The sequence below is a fragment of the Pseudophryne corroboree genome, chromosome 1 (assembly GCF_028390025.1).
Source record: "Pseudophryne corroboree isolate aPseCor3 chromosome 1, aPseCor3.hap2, whole genome shotgun sequence".
NCBI classification, from domain to species: Eukaryota; Metazoa; Chordata; class Amphibia; order Anura; family Myobatrachidae; genus Pseudophryne; species Pseudophryne corroboree.
The window spans coordinates 585,471,064-585,490,578 of NC_086444.1; the positions used below are offsets into that span (position 1 = coordinate 585,471,064).

At 40.9% G+C, this 19,515-nt stretch overlaps 1 protein-coding gene across 1 annotated transcript in view; it reads left to right on the forward strand.

The window, feature by feature from the left end:
• The window catches only part of GRIN3A (glutamate ionotropic receptor NMDA type subunit 3A), a 427,769-nt gene that overhangs the window by 158,773 nt on the left and 249,481 nt on the right, over nucleotides 1–19,515 (forward strand). Inside the window, exons 2-3 of the mRNA XM_063914221.1 lie at nucleotides 15,376–15,980; nucleotides 17,396–18,443. Coding sequence (XP_063770291.1) covers nucleotides 15,376–15,980; nucleotides 17,396–18,443 — 1,653 coding nt within the window. The remainder of the gene's footprint in view (nucleotides 1–15,375; nucleotides 15,981–17,395; nucleotides 18,444–19,515) is intronic.

Sequence of the window (19,515 nt, forward strand, 5' to 3'; positions counted from 1 at the left end):
CCAGAAACAGAATTGGTGCCCCCCATATTTAAAAAAGAGACAGTGTCTGCTGAAGGCACACTCCCAAAATATAGGGTCGTGGCTTCTTGGGTAGTAGTACTCCTTATATACATTATGCCACATAGTAGTGCCACTTACAGTATACACATTACACCACACAGTAGTACCCCTTATACACATTACACCACAGTAGAGCCCCTTTTACATGTTACACCACAAAAGAGACCCTTACACACATTACACCACAGTAGAACCCCTTATACACATTATGCCAGGTAGAGCCCCAAAACCTCATTCCCCTGTGGGTGAGAGGACCGTAGGCTTTACATACAACTTACCTCCAGTGGTAGTGCAGAGTGGTGTCCCCAGAGGTGGTACAGTAGTCCTAAGGTAGCAGATATGAGTCACTGATGGGGGTGGCTCAGCTTTGTCTGTGCTAGTGCCCAGGCTGACATGTTCCTGGCATGGAGTATGTCAGTGTTGTATAATTTAGTGAGGTTTACAAGAGGGAGAGAGAGAGAAGGGTTGGGAGGGAGATACTGAGATATAGGAGAGGGAGAGCGATTAAGAGAGAGAGAGGGATGGGACGAAGAGAGAGAGAGAGGGGAAAGAGAAAGAGGGAGAGAGAGGGATGGGAGGGAGAGAGAGAGGGGGTGGGAGGGAGAAATAAAGATGAGAGAGAGGAAAGAATGGGAGGGAGAGAGGGGTGGGTGTGAGAGAGGCAGAGGGATGGAAGAGAGAGGGAGATTGGAGAGAGAGAGAAATATGGTAGGGAGACAGAGCAAGAGAGGGAGATGGAGAGAGAGAGAGAGGGAGGGATGGGGGGGAGAGAAAGGGAGGGAGAGAGAGAGTGAAAAAAAGGGAGGGGGAGAGAGAGAGGGTTGGAGGGAGAGGGGGTTGGAGAGAGTGGGAGAAAGAGAGGATATGAGAGAGGGGTGAGAGAGAGTGAGGGATAGAGAGATGTGTGAGAGGGGTGAGAGAAAGAGAGGGGTGAGAGAGAGGGATGAGAGAGAGAGGGATAAGAGAGAGAGATGCTGTGGCTTACTTTACTTGAGCAGCAGCAGCCGGCTCCAGAACCCGGAAGTCCCTCTACAAGAGAGGAGGGTAACATAGTATCCAAGGTTGAAAAAAAGAAAATTGTCCATCGAGTTCAACCTATTTGTGGTCTCCTATGCAGGATTATTTGGTCTAAAATTTTGACTGATGCTGATGTCAGCCATTGCGTTTTAAGGGTGATGGGGCACAGGAGGAGAGACATTCATGATACACACATGTACCTGTGATGAGGAGCCTTCCTTGGAGTGTGGGAGGCCATGGCGGTGGTGGGCTATATCCCGGTGCTGGTGACGGCGGTATGCTATGGATTGGCCGCTGGTCTCTTCAAACTCTATCCTCCCGGCATCCCTTGCGCGGCTCACAGCCAAGAGGAATTGCATCCCCGACCCAGTCTTTATGGTGTGCAGAACTGCATTGCTTGGGACGATGAGTGCGGGTGGAGCACATGGGGGAGACAGAAAGAGACTGTGTACCCAGAGCTGCCTGCGTTAAAGTGTATCAGCAGTGGTATGTCCAGCAGAGAAGGAGCTGTGCGCAATGTTACTTTTATACATCATAGCGGGCAGAGCTGCAGCTAGTGGCGGCTAATCGGGGTGTATGCGGACAGTGCACCCACAAGGCAAATGCACTGTGGGCTAAGCACCATCAGCACACCCCTAGTTACGGCTCTGTACACAAGTGTACCAGAACAAATCTTGATTCCAGGGAAATGTTTATATGTATTTTATCCACTTCCTGCTGTATTATAGTCAAAATATGGCTGTTGATTAACAACAGCCATACTTTAGTGATAAAATGAGACTAGGGGCTAAATTTTCGAATCAGTAAGAAGTAAATTGATTACATATGCATTCACTTTACTTCTGGATTCAGTTCTTACTGTGCATGTGCAAGCGAAGAGCAACAAAGGATTCCTCTCCCGAAAAAAATAGCATTATGTAGTCCATATAGGGTACAATTTCCAGAGAGTAGGCAAGTATGGATTCGTCTAACCAATTCCCAGAAAAAGTAATGGAGTAAAAGATGTACAGGAAAACATGGAGGTCACTGGTGTAAAAAAAATAGCTGAAAGATCCAGAAAGATAAGCCTGGAGAAATCGCCAAAAAGTGCCCATACACCTAAAGATTAATCTTCCAATTTGGCTGGTTGGAATGAAAATCTGGTTATGGATGGGAGCAAATGATAGCTGACCATTTGAAATGGTCAACTGTCATTTGCTCCCATCCATGTCAATTGCGATCGTATCGCTGTCCCTGCAAAATAAGGGAAAGCCCCTGCCTTCACAGCCTGGCTATAATGACAGGCGCAGAGCAGCCATGTTTCCCGCTGCAGCAGCCACGCGTGACATCATGCGGCCATTCCAATTTCCAATGCACCGCAACACTGCATCACCACCCCGTGAATGCCTCTGCCTGTCAATCAGGCAGAGGTGTTCACACCAATGCGATGCAAATGCATTTCCTGGCCGGCATACGCACAATGCATGTTTGAACTTTTTATGAAATTATTCTTTAACCATAATACAACATCTTAAATTTCTACTATACTATGACTGCCTGTCTGCAGTTATTGCTTCACTTTTGAATGGAGCTGAATGCTTAAGTATATGAGGCAGCTGGTGAATACTGAAAGCTGCTGGGGTCTCCTGCCAGTCTAATACTCTCTTCCTCTCTGACAATTAAGCCTTTACTCTATTTTCTTCTTTCAGATTTTGTGACAAGCTTTTGCCGCATCACATTAAGCTGCAGACAGATATCTTCAAACAGAGAATGAATCTTTTAGTACATGTTGTTTTATTAACATAGCAAAAATCATTGTGTTTCTTCTAGGCATTATTTATTATTTTATTATTGCTGGTGCAGTCATCTATAAAGCCATATGGCACTGCATGCTACTGTATTTCTATTTTTAATAATGTTTAACTGTGATCTATTTTAGTCTGATCCATATAAATTACTGTATAAACATTATCCATCTTTGCTCAGATTGTATCTAGACGTTTAATATGTAATATTTATTTGTAAAACTAATTTTAAAATGATGCCATAGTAAAAAGGGAGTGTTGAATGGACACCCATTAGCAGGCATATCTTGTGTGTTTTCACACTGCACTTGCTCCAGAACTAGGTAATCGCAGGGGGAAGAACAGCCATGCGCATCTTAGGCACATCTACAATGAAGGGGCAGTACTAGGCTGTAATGGGGTATTCTCACTTAGCCAATGTCCCGTGAGGGATGTTGATGGAGTTGAGTTCTAGGCAATTTGTGCATACACATAAATGCACCTTTTCAGACATATCTTTTGTAGTAAGGATCAGGCTGGTGCAAGCGTGCCCATATGATGACACCTATAAAACTAAGCACCAGATAGGGGCAGTCTGCTGGGCCACATACAGCCCAAAATATACGCTTTTGGTTTTGTGGTTCTGGCACACAATGTGGGAGCAAATATAGCTAGCAAGGGTTAAACTGTCAAAAAAAAGTATGAATGTTATCTGACTTCCAAGCATCCTCTGGTATGATAGGACAAGGACACCTTGAAGTGGCGGAAATAGACTGAAATAGTACAGATCATTTGAGTATTTTCATAAGTGAGAATTGACTGTCTATTTAACACACCTCCTTCAGTCAACCCAACAATAAATAGATCCTACTGTATGGCATTTTGGTGACTAGATAGCATGAATGTTATAGCATCACCTATAACCATTAACAAAGACTATATTGTAAAGAATTATCTAAATAGTCTATGAAATAGTCTGTCATATGTTAAATGTATTTCTAGCTCCATTTGAGTTTACGGTAGGATGCTACATTAAATGCTGGACTTGTTTACTTTAGTCAAATATTTTACAAAGAGATACTGTATTCCATGTTTACCTTTCACTGAAATATTTATATTCTTTGATTTCTTTTAGAGTTACTATCAGAGCCGGCCCTAACCAATATGATGCCCTAGGCAAGATTTTGGCTGGTGCCCCCTAGCACCACCGCTGGTTCTGCCTCTGACCATGCACCTCTTTCCCAGCACCATCACCCCTCACCCATAGCAGTCCTTGTACCCCCTATGTTTTAAATAGGAACAGTTCGCACATTTGACGCACAGCCCAAAAAGGGGCATCTTCTTGCTGGGAAGGGGCATGGCCACACAATAGTAACCCCAATTCCAATTACGCCACACAGTACTGCAACTTTATTCACATTTTATCTTGCGATAGTGTCCATAATTCATATTACATCCCACAGTAGTATCACTTTACCTTATAAACGTTACTCCTCACAGTAGAGCCCCTTATTCACATTACATCACACTGAATTGCTCCTTATTCACATTACACCACACATTATTGCTATTTATTCACATTAGACGACACAGTAGTGCCCTTTCTATATGCAACGCCACATAGTAGAGCACCTTATACACATAATGCCACACATTAGTAATGCATTTATACACAATTCCACACAGTAATGCCCCTTACACATATGAGACACATTAATGTCCTTATAAAAATAATGCACCTTACACATTATGACAACCTTTATTAATGCTCTTTTACACATAATGTCCCTTACACATATGCCGCACATTATTAATGCCCTTATACACATAATGACACACATAGTGCCCCCTACACATTTGCTGCACATTATTAGTGCCCCTATACACATAATGACATACATACAGTAGTACCCTGTTGCACATATGCCGCACATTATTAATGCTCTTATACACATAATGACACACATAGTGGCCCTTTACACATATGTTGCACATTATTAATGCATTTTTACATGACACACATAATGCTCCTTACACATATTCTGAACACTACTGCACAACCAACCCACTCACATGCACACAGCACTCACACTTCCACTAACACTGTGACCTCTGCCTCTGCTTGGATACAGATGTGTCCTCACAAATCTTACATCAATGCTAACGTCGGGCACCTTTTTTAATGAAAATGCATCTTATTTGCATTGCTATGTGGCTAGGATGCACAAGCAGCTTCTGCTGATTAAACTGATATGCAGCATGCTTATATACTGTGTGAGACTGTGGCTGTATCTGCATATGAAATGCTACATACAGAATATAGGCATGCCGCATATCATTTTAATAAGCAGAAGCTGATGATGCCCCTAGGCATATCAAATGCCCTAGGCAATTGCCTAGTTTGCCTATGCCTATGGCCGGCTCTGGTTACTATAGAAGTAAATACTAGAAGGTACAATTATGCACCTTAGTAATATCATGTAGTCAAGGTACTTGGGCTGTGCAATCAGTGGCATCATCTTTGTCTTTGAAGTACTTGTATTTTGAATGCAGGATGCCATTCAAAGATGTGCCAGGTGCCTAGCTTCTTTCTAGTTCCAGAGACTCACCTCCTCATTGTGAAATCAATGTGTCACATGTTCACAGGGTGGGGGGCAGCCCAGGGTGCATAATCCCCATGCTATTATCCTGCATATAGGTCTTAAAAGGGGTAAATTTAAATGTGCAGGTAGATTTAAGGAAAGATGTATAAAGCCTTGAAGAGGGTGATGAAGTACCATCCAGTCAATTTCTAAGGACAGCCAGTAAAATGACAGTCAGGAGTTGATCGGTTGGTACTATCACTCTCCACTCTCTCCAAGGTTTGATACATCTTCATCTTAGCTTTAAGAGCAGGAGAATGTAAAAAAAATTATTGCATCTGGTGCGCAGGATTCTAAGCTGCAAACCAACCCCACCACGACTGCCGCCGCCACCACAAGCCCATATGTGTATAATGGATAAGGTCCACTCATGCAATGCATAGGTACGGATGTACAATGTTATCCCCCTCTTCAGCAGCCCATATATAGAGACTGATGACCCAAACTGCCTAATACTCCTGAGAGAATATGAGTTCTATTTAAGATTGGATGTTGCCTATAGCAACCAATCAGATTCTACTTCTCATTTATTTAGCACCTTCTAGAAGATAATACCTGGAATCTGATTGGTTGCCATGGGAAGCATCCCATCTTAAATAGAACTCCTATCTTAGTAAATTTACCCCTATTTGTATTACTACAACCATTTCAGGCGTATCAGGAAACATCTTAACCTAACTCAATGGTGTAGTACATTTAAATTCACAGAATAAGATAGACATATATACTGGCAGGTTGTTTTCTGTTACATCATTGAACACATGTTATGAGTATGGAGATACTTAACACTTTTCAACATTGGCACCCCCTCATTGTAACATGGACATGCTTCCCTATAGACCCCACCCAAATCACGGTGTCACCCCATACTATTCGCTGCACTTGTGCCAAGTTACACACTGAATATCACACAAAAATACCAATAACAACCTTAGCACACTACTGGACTAATTTGATTAAATACCAGATCTCTTTCAGGCACAAGTAGGAACACAACTCTGGCAAGACGCATGAAGGGAAGAAAGAAAAATGTGATATTTTTAATGTGATCCAAACAGTATCTTGTATATGAATATTGAGCCTATGAAAGTTAGCAGTTGTTTCTGGATTAAAATGAAAAAAAAAAAAATTGAAACCACTAATTTTACTGAATTGTGAAATGCTTAAACATTTTATTTAAATAAATGTAAAAGGAAAATAATAAAATCATACTTCTTACATTTATGCAGTGAGAAGCTGCAGTAATGGCTAGTAGACTACAGCCACCTGTGTAATTATAAGACTGTCTTTAGGTTAATGATATGAATAATATTAATTCACTACCTTTGGCAGATTTTCTTCAGCTCAGTTAATTTTATTAGACAGTGATCAGGTAGTGTGATTCTTGGATTGTGTTATCAGTGGGGTTGAGGTCAGGACTTTGTTTTTTGGTAGAGTCCTGAATAATCTTCTGGAAATAGCTCTGTATTACAAATTCCAACTAATGAAATACAGAGCAATAAGGGGAAATCCAAATCATTTGCAGAAGATATTATAGCAAACAGTAACAAATTAGCAAAACTTAACAAATATGTATACAATAGCAGTAATTGAGACAGTCAACTATTGTGGAAAATGGAAAAATACAGCATGGAAATGATCCATGGTAGAACAAACAGAACTGTAAAAAGCCAACATTGGCGGTGATTCAGACCTGATCGCTGGGCTACAAGCTGTGCTGTCCTGCGTTCGGATAGTCGCCACCCAAGGGGGAGTGTAAATTTGCAGTTCAAATGTGCGATCCCATGTGTACACAGAGCTGCAAAAATCCACTTTGTGTAGTCTCTGCGCAGCCCAGGACTTACTCCTCCAGTGCGATGAGAAGAGGCTGATCGGGGCCAGAGCTGACATCAGACACCCTCCCTGATAATGCCTGCGTTTTTCCAGACATTCCTAGTAAACGGTCAGTTACCACCCACAAATGACCTCTTCCTGTTTATCACCTTGCGATCGGCGTTGCTGACCGGCAATGCCCTTTGTTGTTGTCCGACGCACGTGTGCATTGCGGTGCATGCGCATTGCGGTGCATATGCATGCGCAGTTAGGACCTGATCATCCACTGTGCGAAAATGCACAGCATCGATCAGGAATGAATCAGGCCCAATATTATGTAACAATACCCCATAGTAGATAAGATAGTAACACAATGTGTCAGCTGCCTTCTTATTTCTTGTTACATGGTTATCTTTTCAGTGCCTTGTGCAGGTCTTGGGTGCTGTGATAGCTGAGATGTCATCTGTTTTTTTTCCCTGAGGGTATGCGGAGAATGAAGCCAGATATACGCACTTTTGATTCCACTTGCTCTAATTAATAACACGGACTGGAATAGGCACAGTCACAATTTCACACACTTTATATGTTTTGACCAAACACTTATTGCAGGTACATGTGATAATCAAATTTACAAATTGACAAAATAGAAGGAGGTTACCAGATTGTGGGGTTTTCTATGTCACAGTGGTAGTGTGGCCATGTAACTAGGATATGAGTTGCACAGAAAAGTGCTAGATTTCCCCTCTTCCCCTGTTGCTCCCCTCTAAACTCTGCTTGTACACGTAGCAATCCCTTTGACTATTGCGCCTAAACTTCTGGCCCATGGAACAATGCAGTCTCAAACAGGATGGCGGGACAGAGGACTCAATTTACGACTTTCGTAGCAAAAATCAGGACATTTGGGAAGTATGACCATAGTATACCAAAGATGACATTACAAATATTGAAAGTTTTACCATAGTATAAGCTTTTACTGCATTGAAAGTTTAGCAAAATATATCTCTTTAAGTAACATAGTATATTATAAGTTTGTATTTCCACCAATACGGAAAGGGGTTCATTCATCAAATCAATTTGATAGCTTGTAATATTTTATTACCTGGTCCATTAAAGGTTGTTTGCAGAGCAATTTAGTGAATGGAATGAAGCACAGCTGGTCCTTTGTCATCTTATGTGACTGCACATGTGAAATGTCAAATCAGAATAGGGAAATTGATTAATTAAATGTCACTGCAAATTCCTCGACTAACACATCTTTATAGTGCATGTAATTTCATGTTTTTGCACAACATATTGATCTGTCTGCTTCAATGTGTTTTTCATATTATTATGACAATAATTTATTAAGAGTATTATACCAATAATTTACTGAGAGTTATAAACCAAACATATATTTTAATTTTAGTTTGCGCTATACATGCATCATGCAAAAGACATGGCAGTGAGGAATAAACTTTTGGGCTATATATCAATAAGAGCTCACCCCAGTGAAGATTAAATAGCAAAGGGATGCACTATGGCCCTCATTCCGAGTTGATCACTTGCTAGCTGCTTTTAACAGCAGTGCAAACGCTAAGCCGCCGCCCTCTGGGAGTGTATCTTAGCTTAACAGAAGTGCGAACGAAAGATTAGCAGAATTGCTTGAAAATCTTTTCCTGCAGTTTTTGAGTAGTTCCAGACCTACTTCTAGATTGCGATCACCTCAGTCCGTTTAGTTCCTGCTTTGACATCACGTTTCCCCAGCCACTCCTGCGTTTTTGCCTGACACGCCTGCGTTTTTTAGCACACTCCCGGAAAACGGTCAGTTTCCGCCCAGAAACACCCCATTCCTGTCAATCACACACCGATCAGCAGAGCGACTGAAATGCGTCGCTCGCCCCTGTGTAAAATTGCTTAGTTTTGTGTGAAATTACTTGGCGCATGCGCCCTGCGGTCTATACGCATGCGCAGAACAGCCGGGTTTTAGCCTGATCGCTATGCTGCGATAAATGGCAGCGAGCGATCAACTCGGAATGACCCCCAGTGCTACCAGTTTTGGACCCAGCTTGCCTAATGGGCAAACTTGTTAAATTGAATCCATCTGCATAAAAGTTTGAAAAAAAGATGGATTTTCAGATTCTTATAAATTGAGAAGACTGCAGTCCCCATTGAAATTTTGTTCACAGAGGTAATTTTCAAAAGCAGGTTTCGGCTTGTGAGATTCTAAAGAGATTGTCTTAATATTGAGGGGCAATTAATTAACACCACAATCCTCCAGCTGACGGAGCCTCACATCACTGCTACTATGCTACTGAAATCATACTTACCTACTCTCCCTGAATATCCGGTAGACTCACAAATTTTCTGGGAGCCCTGAACTTCTGGAAGAGTAGGTGACCATCCCGTATCCTGTCCACTTCCTAATAAAATGGGCAAGATGAGAGCATAATGCCACAAATCGTGGGTCCATGTGTTAGACGTGTGGAAATTATATGACACGATTCTGTGGGAATCGCAACACTTTAGCATTTCATCTCTTCATTATGTCATGAGGGGGCAAGTCCCAATGACATGAAGCACCTGGCCCTTCGTTTATCAGCAATCTGCTGCATCTTTTCCCCGGGTACCTCTCCCACAGGTGAGACAATGATTGTTGGCAGGTATGCACAAAATGGAGATTATAAACAAGTTTACATTTGAATGACTGATATAATTTATGACACAGTGCCACCTACTGTCCAGTAACACTCAAGTATCACTCAGTCTGCAACTGTTGCCATTTTCTAATAATTGCTCCTATTACATGCAGACCTATACAGTCAGACAAGTCACTGGGCCACATTCACCTCAAGTAATTTGATTGGCTACAGACTGTCCTGTTTTTGCACACTGGTAAAATCTGAGAAATACCAACAAGTTTCTCTATAAAATGCTTGAATATTTAATATTTTTTTTTAAATACTGTATTATTAAAGTTTATTACAGTAAATATGTTCTCAAAGCAGGGAAATCTGCTCATCTCGCTGAATGTACATTTAGACCTTGAATTGTTAATCATATCTTGCATAAAATGTCCACCTTTCTGCACCTAACACAATAATATAATGCCTTTAGTTTTAAATCTACTTAAACTATGCACAATTGTAAAACTAAAATTCCAAGAATTCACTTTTCGTCACGTAAACAGACACAGCTATGTTTCATAAAAGTACAATATCGTAAATGGAATCTAGGTATGTGATAGCACATAAATATAATCTAGAAATAAGATACAAACAATGCACAGAAAATGTATTTTCCAGAAATCAGAGATGGACTTGTTATAAGGGCTTGTTATTCATGAAAAAGCCAAATTACAGAAAAGGGATTTTAAAGTTGCAGCTCACTTTTCATTTATTGCCAATTCAATAAAAGTCCAATTATCTTGATGTGTACAAGAAAGAGGGGAGTATCTCATCACAGACAGGCTTCTTGCTCTTTCAATAAAATTGTCTATTAGAGTACACCGAATCTGTTTAACATTTCACAATCCAGCCAAATCATGTCAGAAGCTCCTGACAAATAAGAGATATCCTGCCTCTAGGTAAATGGTTTTCACTCTTAGGGTTTGTCTTAAAATTGTACATGCACTGTGTGCAAAGCTTACTGACAATGAAGAATGGAAAGAATATCACTAAGTGCAAAAGTGAATAAATGCACAGTAATCAATGAAACAATTGATTTCATTGTCAAATTTCCAACAGATAGATCAAATATGGAAACGCACTGCAGCATTCAGCCTGAACACTGTGCTTGGCCAAAAACCAACTGGCATGCTTCCTGTCCATATTTAAGCCATAGGCTGTAACTGATAACGAGGGTTTAGCAATGGCAGCATGTGTCCCTATGTTTTATGTTGTTTGGGGCAAGCTAGACATTGGGATCTATTGTGCCTTATGACGCCTCAAATAATAGCTTATTGAAACCACATTGATGGTGGTGATCATCAGTCACTTTTGCTTTCCTAACAGTATGAATTTGCTGTCTAAAATTGCTTCCAAAATTAGGGCCTACTTCAGAACTGATCGCTCCTCTGCGTTTTTGCAGAAGTCTGCAATCATATAGTCGCCGCCCATAGAGACTGTAAACCTGTCCCGTGCTAGTGCGTGAAAACTTCGCCAGGCAGCAGACATCTTCAAATCCATTCTCAACTCACTCACCATCGAATGATTTTTCCAGTCTGTGCAGTCTGTGCGTAGCCCAGGACTTACTCCTTCAAATTGATACAAACAAGCTGATCGGGCCGGGAGCTGACGTCACACACCCGCCCTGAAAACGCTTGGGAACACCTGCGTTTTTTCTGACACTCCCAGGAAACGGCAAGGTACCACCCACAAACGTCTGCTTCCTATCAATCACCTTGTGTATGCCTAGCAATCGAAATTTACGCACTATTCTGTCACTATTTGGGCTCACGCCTGTGCATTGTGTTGCATATGCATGCGCAGTCATTCAATAATCGCCCGCTGTGCGATTTCACACAACAGTGATCAGGTCTGAATTAGACCCTTAATATGAATGCAACAAAATGTATATGATTGTTACTGGTCCAATAGCTTCCGATATGCAAATATGTGTTCTCTGATAGTAAAAATCATTAATTCATCATAATACCCATTTAATTTTCATTTTTACAGCAAGTTTACATGCAGTTTCCTATTTTTATCATGTTGTATTAATCGTTCAGTGGCCAGCTTAACTTGCACTAGATAAGTGGTTCTCAAACTCGGTCTGCAAGGTACCTTAACAGTCCAGGCTTTTAATATATCTGTGCTTAAGCACAGTTCATGTAATTATTGCAGTACCACAGTCAATTGATTATACCAATTGTGCACAAGCATGGCTATCTTTGAAACCTGAACAGTTAGGGTGCCTTCAGGGGCGAAAGCTAATCACTAATTGATTGCTCTAGTTAATTAGTGGATATTTGCTCATATACTGCAGGTTAGTAAATGCCCACTGTAATTATATTGAGGGTCACATATTATTATACTGTATGTGCAAAAGTTGCTTGCTATGGGTTTGTAAATCCTGGTGACATAATGATATCACCAGGGCTCATAGCAAACACATACTGTAACACATATCTCAAACATAGTGCTGTATTTCTTGCTTGTGTTACTGTATAATGCTTAAGCCAGAGGTCCTCAAACTCCACCATTAAAGTCCAGGTTTTAAGGATATGCATGCTTACGTCCAGATGGTTAAATCAATTTGATTGAGGTACAAATTAAGTCACCTGTGCTCAATCATGGATATCCTTAAAATCTGGACTGTAATGGCGGAGTTGAGGAAACTCTGGCTTAAGCAATATATTGATCCAGAACTTAATTAGTTTCTGACTACTTTCTGAATGCTTAGACTGTCAATCACAGACCAGGTCCACTGATGGCAGTGTACTCAGGAGCCTATGGCTGCCAATACCACCCCTGCCTTTCTATATCATCCTAGAGTTCTATGCAGATTATGAGCAAAGGCAGGCAGCAGTCATAAGGGAATATTCAATTACACACTAAAATAAGCATAATTTCAATAGCTGCTTTCTGCTCGCTCCTCCATAGGTTGTAAGTAGAACCCAGGTACTCATTGTGTAAAGCTGCTGGACATTATTCCATATGTAGCTTGCATGTAATTAAATCAGCCCTATAAAGACATTGCAACAGCAATAGCATTTTTACCACTTGACAACCAAAGCAACTGCTTGGGGCCCGGCAGGTCCAAGGGGGTCCTCCGACAGGGCTGAATCATGGAGCCGCAAAGGTATTTCTGATTTCCTGCGGACCGCAAGGTCCGCCAAAAATATCCAAGCACTGGGCTGGCTGAATACTCATGGCAGCTGCCAGGTTCTGGTTGCCTGCGCCTGCCTGTGCCCAGTGCCTGCAGTGTGATTATAAGTACACTAGTACAGCTGCCATCCACCTGCTACAGTTGGGCAGGGGGGCATACACTGACAGGGGGGTAGCACACTGACTGGGCAGGGCCTGTCTGCAACAATCGGTATGCGGTCAATAGATCTACAGTGACTAGAAAGACAGTCAATGGGTCGACACCGTATGACGACATGCATTAGGTCAACGTGGTCAAAAGTCAACATGCTTATTAGATCGACCTATGAAAGGTTGACAATGCTTATTGTAAACAGGTACAAAAGGTCAATAAGTTCGGACATGCCAATGGTCGACATGAGGTTTTTTTGAAGTATTTAATTTTTTTTCTACTTTTTCATACTTTACCATCCACATGGACTACGACTGGGAATAGTAACCTGTGCCGAGCGCAGCTGTAGTGGAGCAATGCATCTTGCCCAAAGCATAAAGGGTGAAGCGAGCCTTGCGAGGGGACATGGTGCCCTAATTGGACGTCCACATGCTCATGACAACAACAAAAAATGCAAAAATGTTATGTTGACCTTTTCCTTTGTCAAGCATTTTCCACGTCGACCATTTCATGTGTTGATTTTTGTACCTGTTGACCTTTTCCCATGTCAACCTTTCATAGACCGACCTAATGACCATGTCGTTCTTTTGACCTTGTCGTTCTTTTGTCCACTGTTGACCATATGATGTTGACCTAATGATTGTAGACCTTCTTACTGTATATCTATTGATCCGCAACCCAACAATCGGTGTGTGGTGGTGGGGGGAAGGGCGCACACACTGAGGATTGTTTGAGGTTGGTGGGCCCCAAATTGGTGTCTTGCTTAGGCCCCCATGAGGTCTAAAGACCTTATTCAGGTTTGTTAGCAAACCAAGAAAGCACACTAATTGACAAAACCATGTTGCACTACAGGTGGGGCAGATGTAACATGTGTAGAGAGATTTAGATTTGGGTGGGTTATTTTGTTTCTGTGCAGGGTAAATACTGACTGCTTTATTTTTACACTGCAAATTAGATTTCAGTTTGAACACACCACACCCAAATCTAACTCTCTCTGCACAGAAATTTAGATTTGGGAGGGGTGTGTTCACTGACATACAGGTAATCCTGTAAATCTTTGTCGCTACCAGGGCCGGTTCAAGGGTGCAGAGCGCCCCGGGCAGGAAAGGGGCGTGGCCTAATACAGGGGGCTTGGTGAGTCACGCCCCCTGTACATTGAAAGCGCCGCTTGAATGCTGAGCGGTGCGCGATGACGTCATCGCGCACCGCACAGCAAAAGGTCCTCTCCACGAAGAGAAACTAGACGCTATGCGTCTAGTTCCCTTCGTGGAGAGGACCTTTGCTGTGCGGTGCGCGATGACGTCATCACGCACCGCTCAGCAGTTACTCTCCACGAAGGGAAACTAGACGCATAGCGTCTAGTTCCCTTCACAGGAGGCGCCGAGGACGGGGACGGCAGCGGGCAGCGGAGGCGGACGGGGGACACAGCGGGCAGCAGTGGCGGATCTTGCCACGGTGCGGCGCCCTCCGGATGGCGCCAGCGCCCTCCGGAAGGCGGCGCCCCGGGCAAAAGTCCTGCTTGCCCGTGGCAAGAACCGCCACTGGTCGCTACCACTGTAGAGCACAGACAAAACTAAATGTAATTATGGCTCATTGAAAGTAATACGTCAGATTGATTAATATTAAAATACTAGTTATAATACGATTTTGATGCCAATTGGTAAAGGACCTAAGATACCAGAAAATATGTCCCTGTGAAATATAACATAATATAATCCTATTTATTCTACCAATGATCTAGAAACATACTATAAGTATAAAAGGAAAAGTTTCATGATCACTTAAACTATCATAGAAGTGCAATTTAAGCAGTAATCAGTTTTTTAGCCTTTGAATCCTGGCCAGAGTCTTGACTGAAGCTTAAAAGCAAAGGAATGGATACCTTGATAGATAGACTCCTCTTTACTTAGCTCTCCTTCTTTTAATGTAATAGTGGCTTCTAACAATTTAATGACAATAAAACTATCCTCTGATCTCAAAAAGGTTGACTCATATGAGCAGACATTTCACACTGTGCCATGTATTTTAATGAAGAGTTACTTTTAGTTTAAACGTAGCAATATGATGATAAAGTACAGTATTACACTTTACAGAAAAAAGCTAACAGTTGTCTTCTTTTATTACAGAATCCACTCCATCTGCAACTTAGCATTGAAAACTCTCTGACTTCAAATGCTGATGTCACTTTCTCCATTCTGTCAATGAACAACTGGCATAATTATAGCATATTACTATGCCAAGAAGACTGGAAAATAACAGATTTCCTCACTCTAACACAAAATAATTCCAGGTTTCACCTCGGATTAATCATAAATGTTACAGTAAATGTAACACTGACAAATGATTTTATAAGCTACCTACAGTTAAACCTGGAAAGCATAAAGGATACTACATCTACAATTGTTATGTTTGGCTGTGATATGGATGACACAAGACGGATTTTTGAAGCCGCTACCCAGTATGGAATAATATTACCAGAGTTTTTTTGGATTTTCGGAGACTCTCAAAATGTTGATGAATTAAGGACTGAAGGTTTACCTTTGGGCCTCATAGCTCATGGGACAACTACTGCTTCCTACTTTGAACATTATGTGCAAGATGCAATGGAGTTAATAGCGAGAGCCATTGCCACGGCTACAATGGATCAGCCAGAATTGGCACTTGTTCCCAGTACAATGAACTGCATGAGCAGAGACAGTCTAAATCTCACATCTGGACAGTACTTATCCAGGTATGATTTCGTAGTTCAATCAGAATACTCTAAAAATGACTCAGTTCTATCAGAGCTGATTTACGGATGTTTGGCCCACGTAATGATAAGAAGCAGACTTAATGCAGGATCACATAAAATAGATTTGTGATTATCACTGAGGGAAAATTAAATGAAAGCAAGCTATGCTGTGATGGCTTTCAACAGTAGCATTATGTATAAATTGACTACAACAGAAATGTATGTGGTTTTTACAGCATAAAATGGACTTGCTTTCTTTTATTATAAGCCACGTTAGGGTTTGTGTCTTATTAGCGATATTATAATTATTACTATTATAATTTTCATTAAAGATTCCTATGATAGTAATACTAATTACTTAATTGCACCACCTTACTTGGAAATTGTGAAGCATATTTCATGCAGTTTCACTTTCCCTAGTCAAATGGTTGTTCATGATTCTAATTTGATCAAGATTCTAATCTTACCCCTTTTTTAGTGAAGGGCCAGAGCCATGATGACCCTATTCAGTGCAAATCTCATCATTGACTTTCCAGACCACTCACTTCAAATGGCCTAAGGGAGACTTACTCACTCTTCCAGGCATCGGGGAGAGCCACCCGAGATTCGAGAGTCTCCCTAATGTTCCGAGAGAGTAGGCAAGTTTGCATTTAAGCCAGAAATCATCATAAACCAAAGAGCATTTTACGATGATACCAGAAAAATATGTTTTTATGGCAGGGGTGGTATTAAAGTGGTGGGTGGCTGAACTTTAGCTGTTATCTTCAAATAGTTTGATAGTTTACACCTCTCTGAAAAGTTAAGTACTCTTCTAGCTTTTGTAAACATCCCGTGAGAGTCTGGAGTATTCCAAGTGGGCAGAACAGAAACTTTAGGTGCAGAGAAGCAAACTACAGTAAGTGGTTTTATAATGCACATCCACTGAGTAACTGAGGTCTACTTTTTGACTTTTAAAACGAATTTGCATTTCAAAAGATATACTTTGTCATATGGATGAAAGCAACAATAAAAAAAATACGTTTAAACAAAAATCAAGATAACAGTTTATATCGGCAGGATGTAATGGAGTCCGAGATTGCTGGATGGTTTTGCCTTGTTAGTGATTGCCCCTTTAAAAAAAGCCAAGATCAGCCAGCACCTGCAGCTCCAACCCCATTACACCCTCTCGTATGCATTTTATACATATCTCCTATTGTGTAGAATGTAATTTTAGGCTATAGAGAAACATTTAATGCATGGGTGCATGGATGTGAGATTAATTTCCTGTAATGCGACACCTTACTTTTCAACATTTGCTGTAGGAAACATTCTCTAATGTGATTTGTTTCTCCCATTAACATGCAAAATGGTGCAGATGTTCTATGAAACCCCTGCATTTTCATTATCTCACCTGATGTATTTTATTTTTTTAACAGGTTTTTATCAAATACATCATTCAGTGGTGTTAGTGGACATGTCAAAGTGAAAGACTCATCTATTGTCAACTCAGAAAACCATTATTTTATCTGGAATTTACAACATGACCCCATTGGCAATCTGATGTGGACACGTCTTGGGAGCTGGCAAAATGAAAAAATCATCATGGATTATGGATTATGGCCAGACCAGGCACAAAGACAAAAAAGTCACTACCAACAGCCAACACGATTACACCTTAGAGTTGTCACTCTGATTGAACCTCCTTTTGTGTTTACAAGAAATGTAGATAATGATGGACAGTGTCCAGCAGGCCAGCTTTGCTTAGATCCGATGACAAATGATTCAGGAGTATTGGATAATCTTTTTGAAAGCTTACAAAGTGACAATGACACAGTGCCTATTGAGTACAAAAAGTGTTGCTATGGTTACTGCATTGACCTGTTGGAAAAATTGTCAGAAGATCTGAACTTTGATTTTGACCTCTATATAGTTGGTGATGGAAAGTATGGAGCTTGGAAAAATGGTCACTGGACAGGACTTGTAGGAGACCTACTAAGTGGTACGGCCCACCTGGCCGTAACCTCATTTAGCATTAATACAGCTAGAAGTCAAGTAATAGACTTTACAAGTCCATTCTTTTCAACAAGTCTGGGTATATTAGTAAGGACTAAAGATACAGCCGCACCTATTGGAGCCTTTATGTGGCCACTTCATTGGACAATGTGGCTGGGAATATTTGTATCTCTTCATATTACCGCTGTGTTTCTAACACTTTATGAATGGAAAAGCCCCTTTGGTATGACCCCAAATGGCAGAAACAGAAGCAAAGTATTTTCCTTTTCCTCAGCATTAAATGTATGTTACGCCATATTGTTTGGCAGGACAGCTGCTATCAAGACTCCAAAATGCTGGACTGGAAGATTTTTGATGAATCTCTGGGCAATATTTTGCTTGTTTTGTTTGTCAACATATACTGCTAATCTGGCAGCTGTCATGGTTGGAGAAAAAATATATGAGGAGCTTTCCGGAATCCACGATCCTAAGGTAGGTCAAAATGAATCTATATTTTATTATTGATAGTTGTCTGGATTCAGCATGGGTTTTAGAAGGTTTCTGTTTAATTGAATATTTGAAGCTCATACTGTAGTGGAACAGATCACATTAATGTCATTTATCATAGACTAAGCATGGAAATAATACATTTTTAATAAGTACTTGCAGAGCTTAACACTTTCATTATGTCAATATTAAATGTCGTCACTAGCGGTAACATGGAAAGACATATACATTTTTGATAGCCCACTGTTCAGTAGCTATGATTGAATGTTCCAGTTTCTCATGAAAAATGCAATTCCAACTCTGATTTTGTCGTATCCTGATTACTGTAACCTTTTCAGAATTGCCATTTCTCTGAACAAGAAAGAACTAAGGATAGAAAGCATGAGAAGGCAAAAATAAAGGCGATAGACATAAGCGTGTTGTTACACTAAAGTATTTTGCTGTGTTAAATTCTGCTCAGAAGTTGGTACAAAGCCTAAAATATTTGCATTTATCCTTTAGCACAAAGAAGCACATTTATTCACTGTACACAGAGATAGCCACAAGCTATTTACAATGGTACAAAAGCTATTTTTTTCTATAAATAAAAGACACATTTTTATGGACACAAATGCTCATACAGAACCTATTTTTATTTATCTATTTACAGTTTCTTATAGAGTCGAGCAAATTCTGTTGTGGTTTACAATTGGAAACAACAATGATAACTCAAAACCTGGTAATAACAGTCATAGAGTTAGGGAGGCCCTGCTTGCAATCTTACAATCTATAGGGAAATAGGCATTGATGCACAAGGAGCTACCTATTGCATATTTGTCCACCAGATTGCAAAGGTTGTTGGTGGGCTGTATGATATCGTCACACAGTGATGTGGGACTGGGGTCAGGAGGAACGGAAATTGAAGAAACAGAAAATATGTGAGGATATGTGTGGACTGTACAGAGGGGATGTAACTGGATATGAAAGCTTATGGAATGTGATAAGCTTGCTTGAAGAGGTGAGTTTTCAGGGAACGCTTGAAGGTTTGGAGACTAGAGGAGAGTCTTATTGTGCGTGG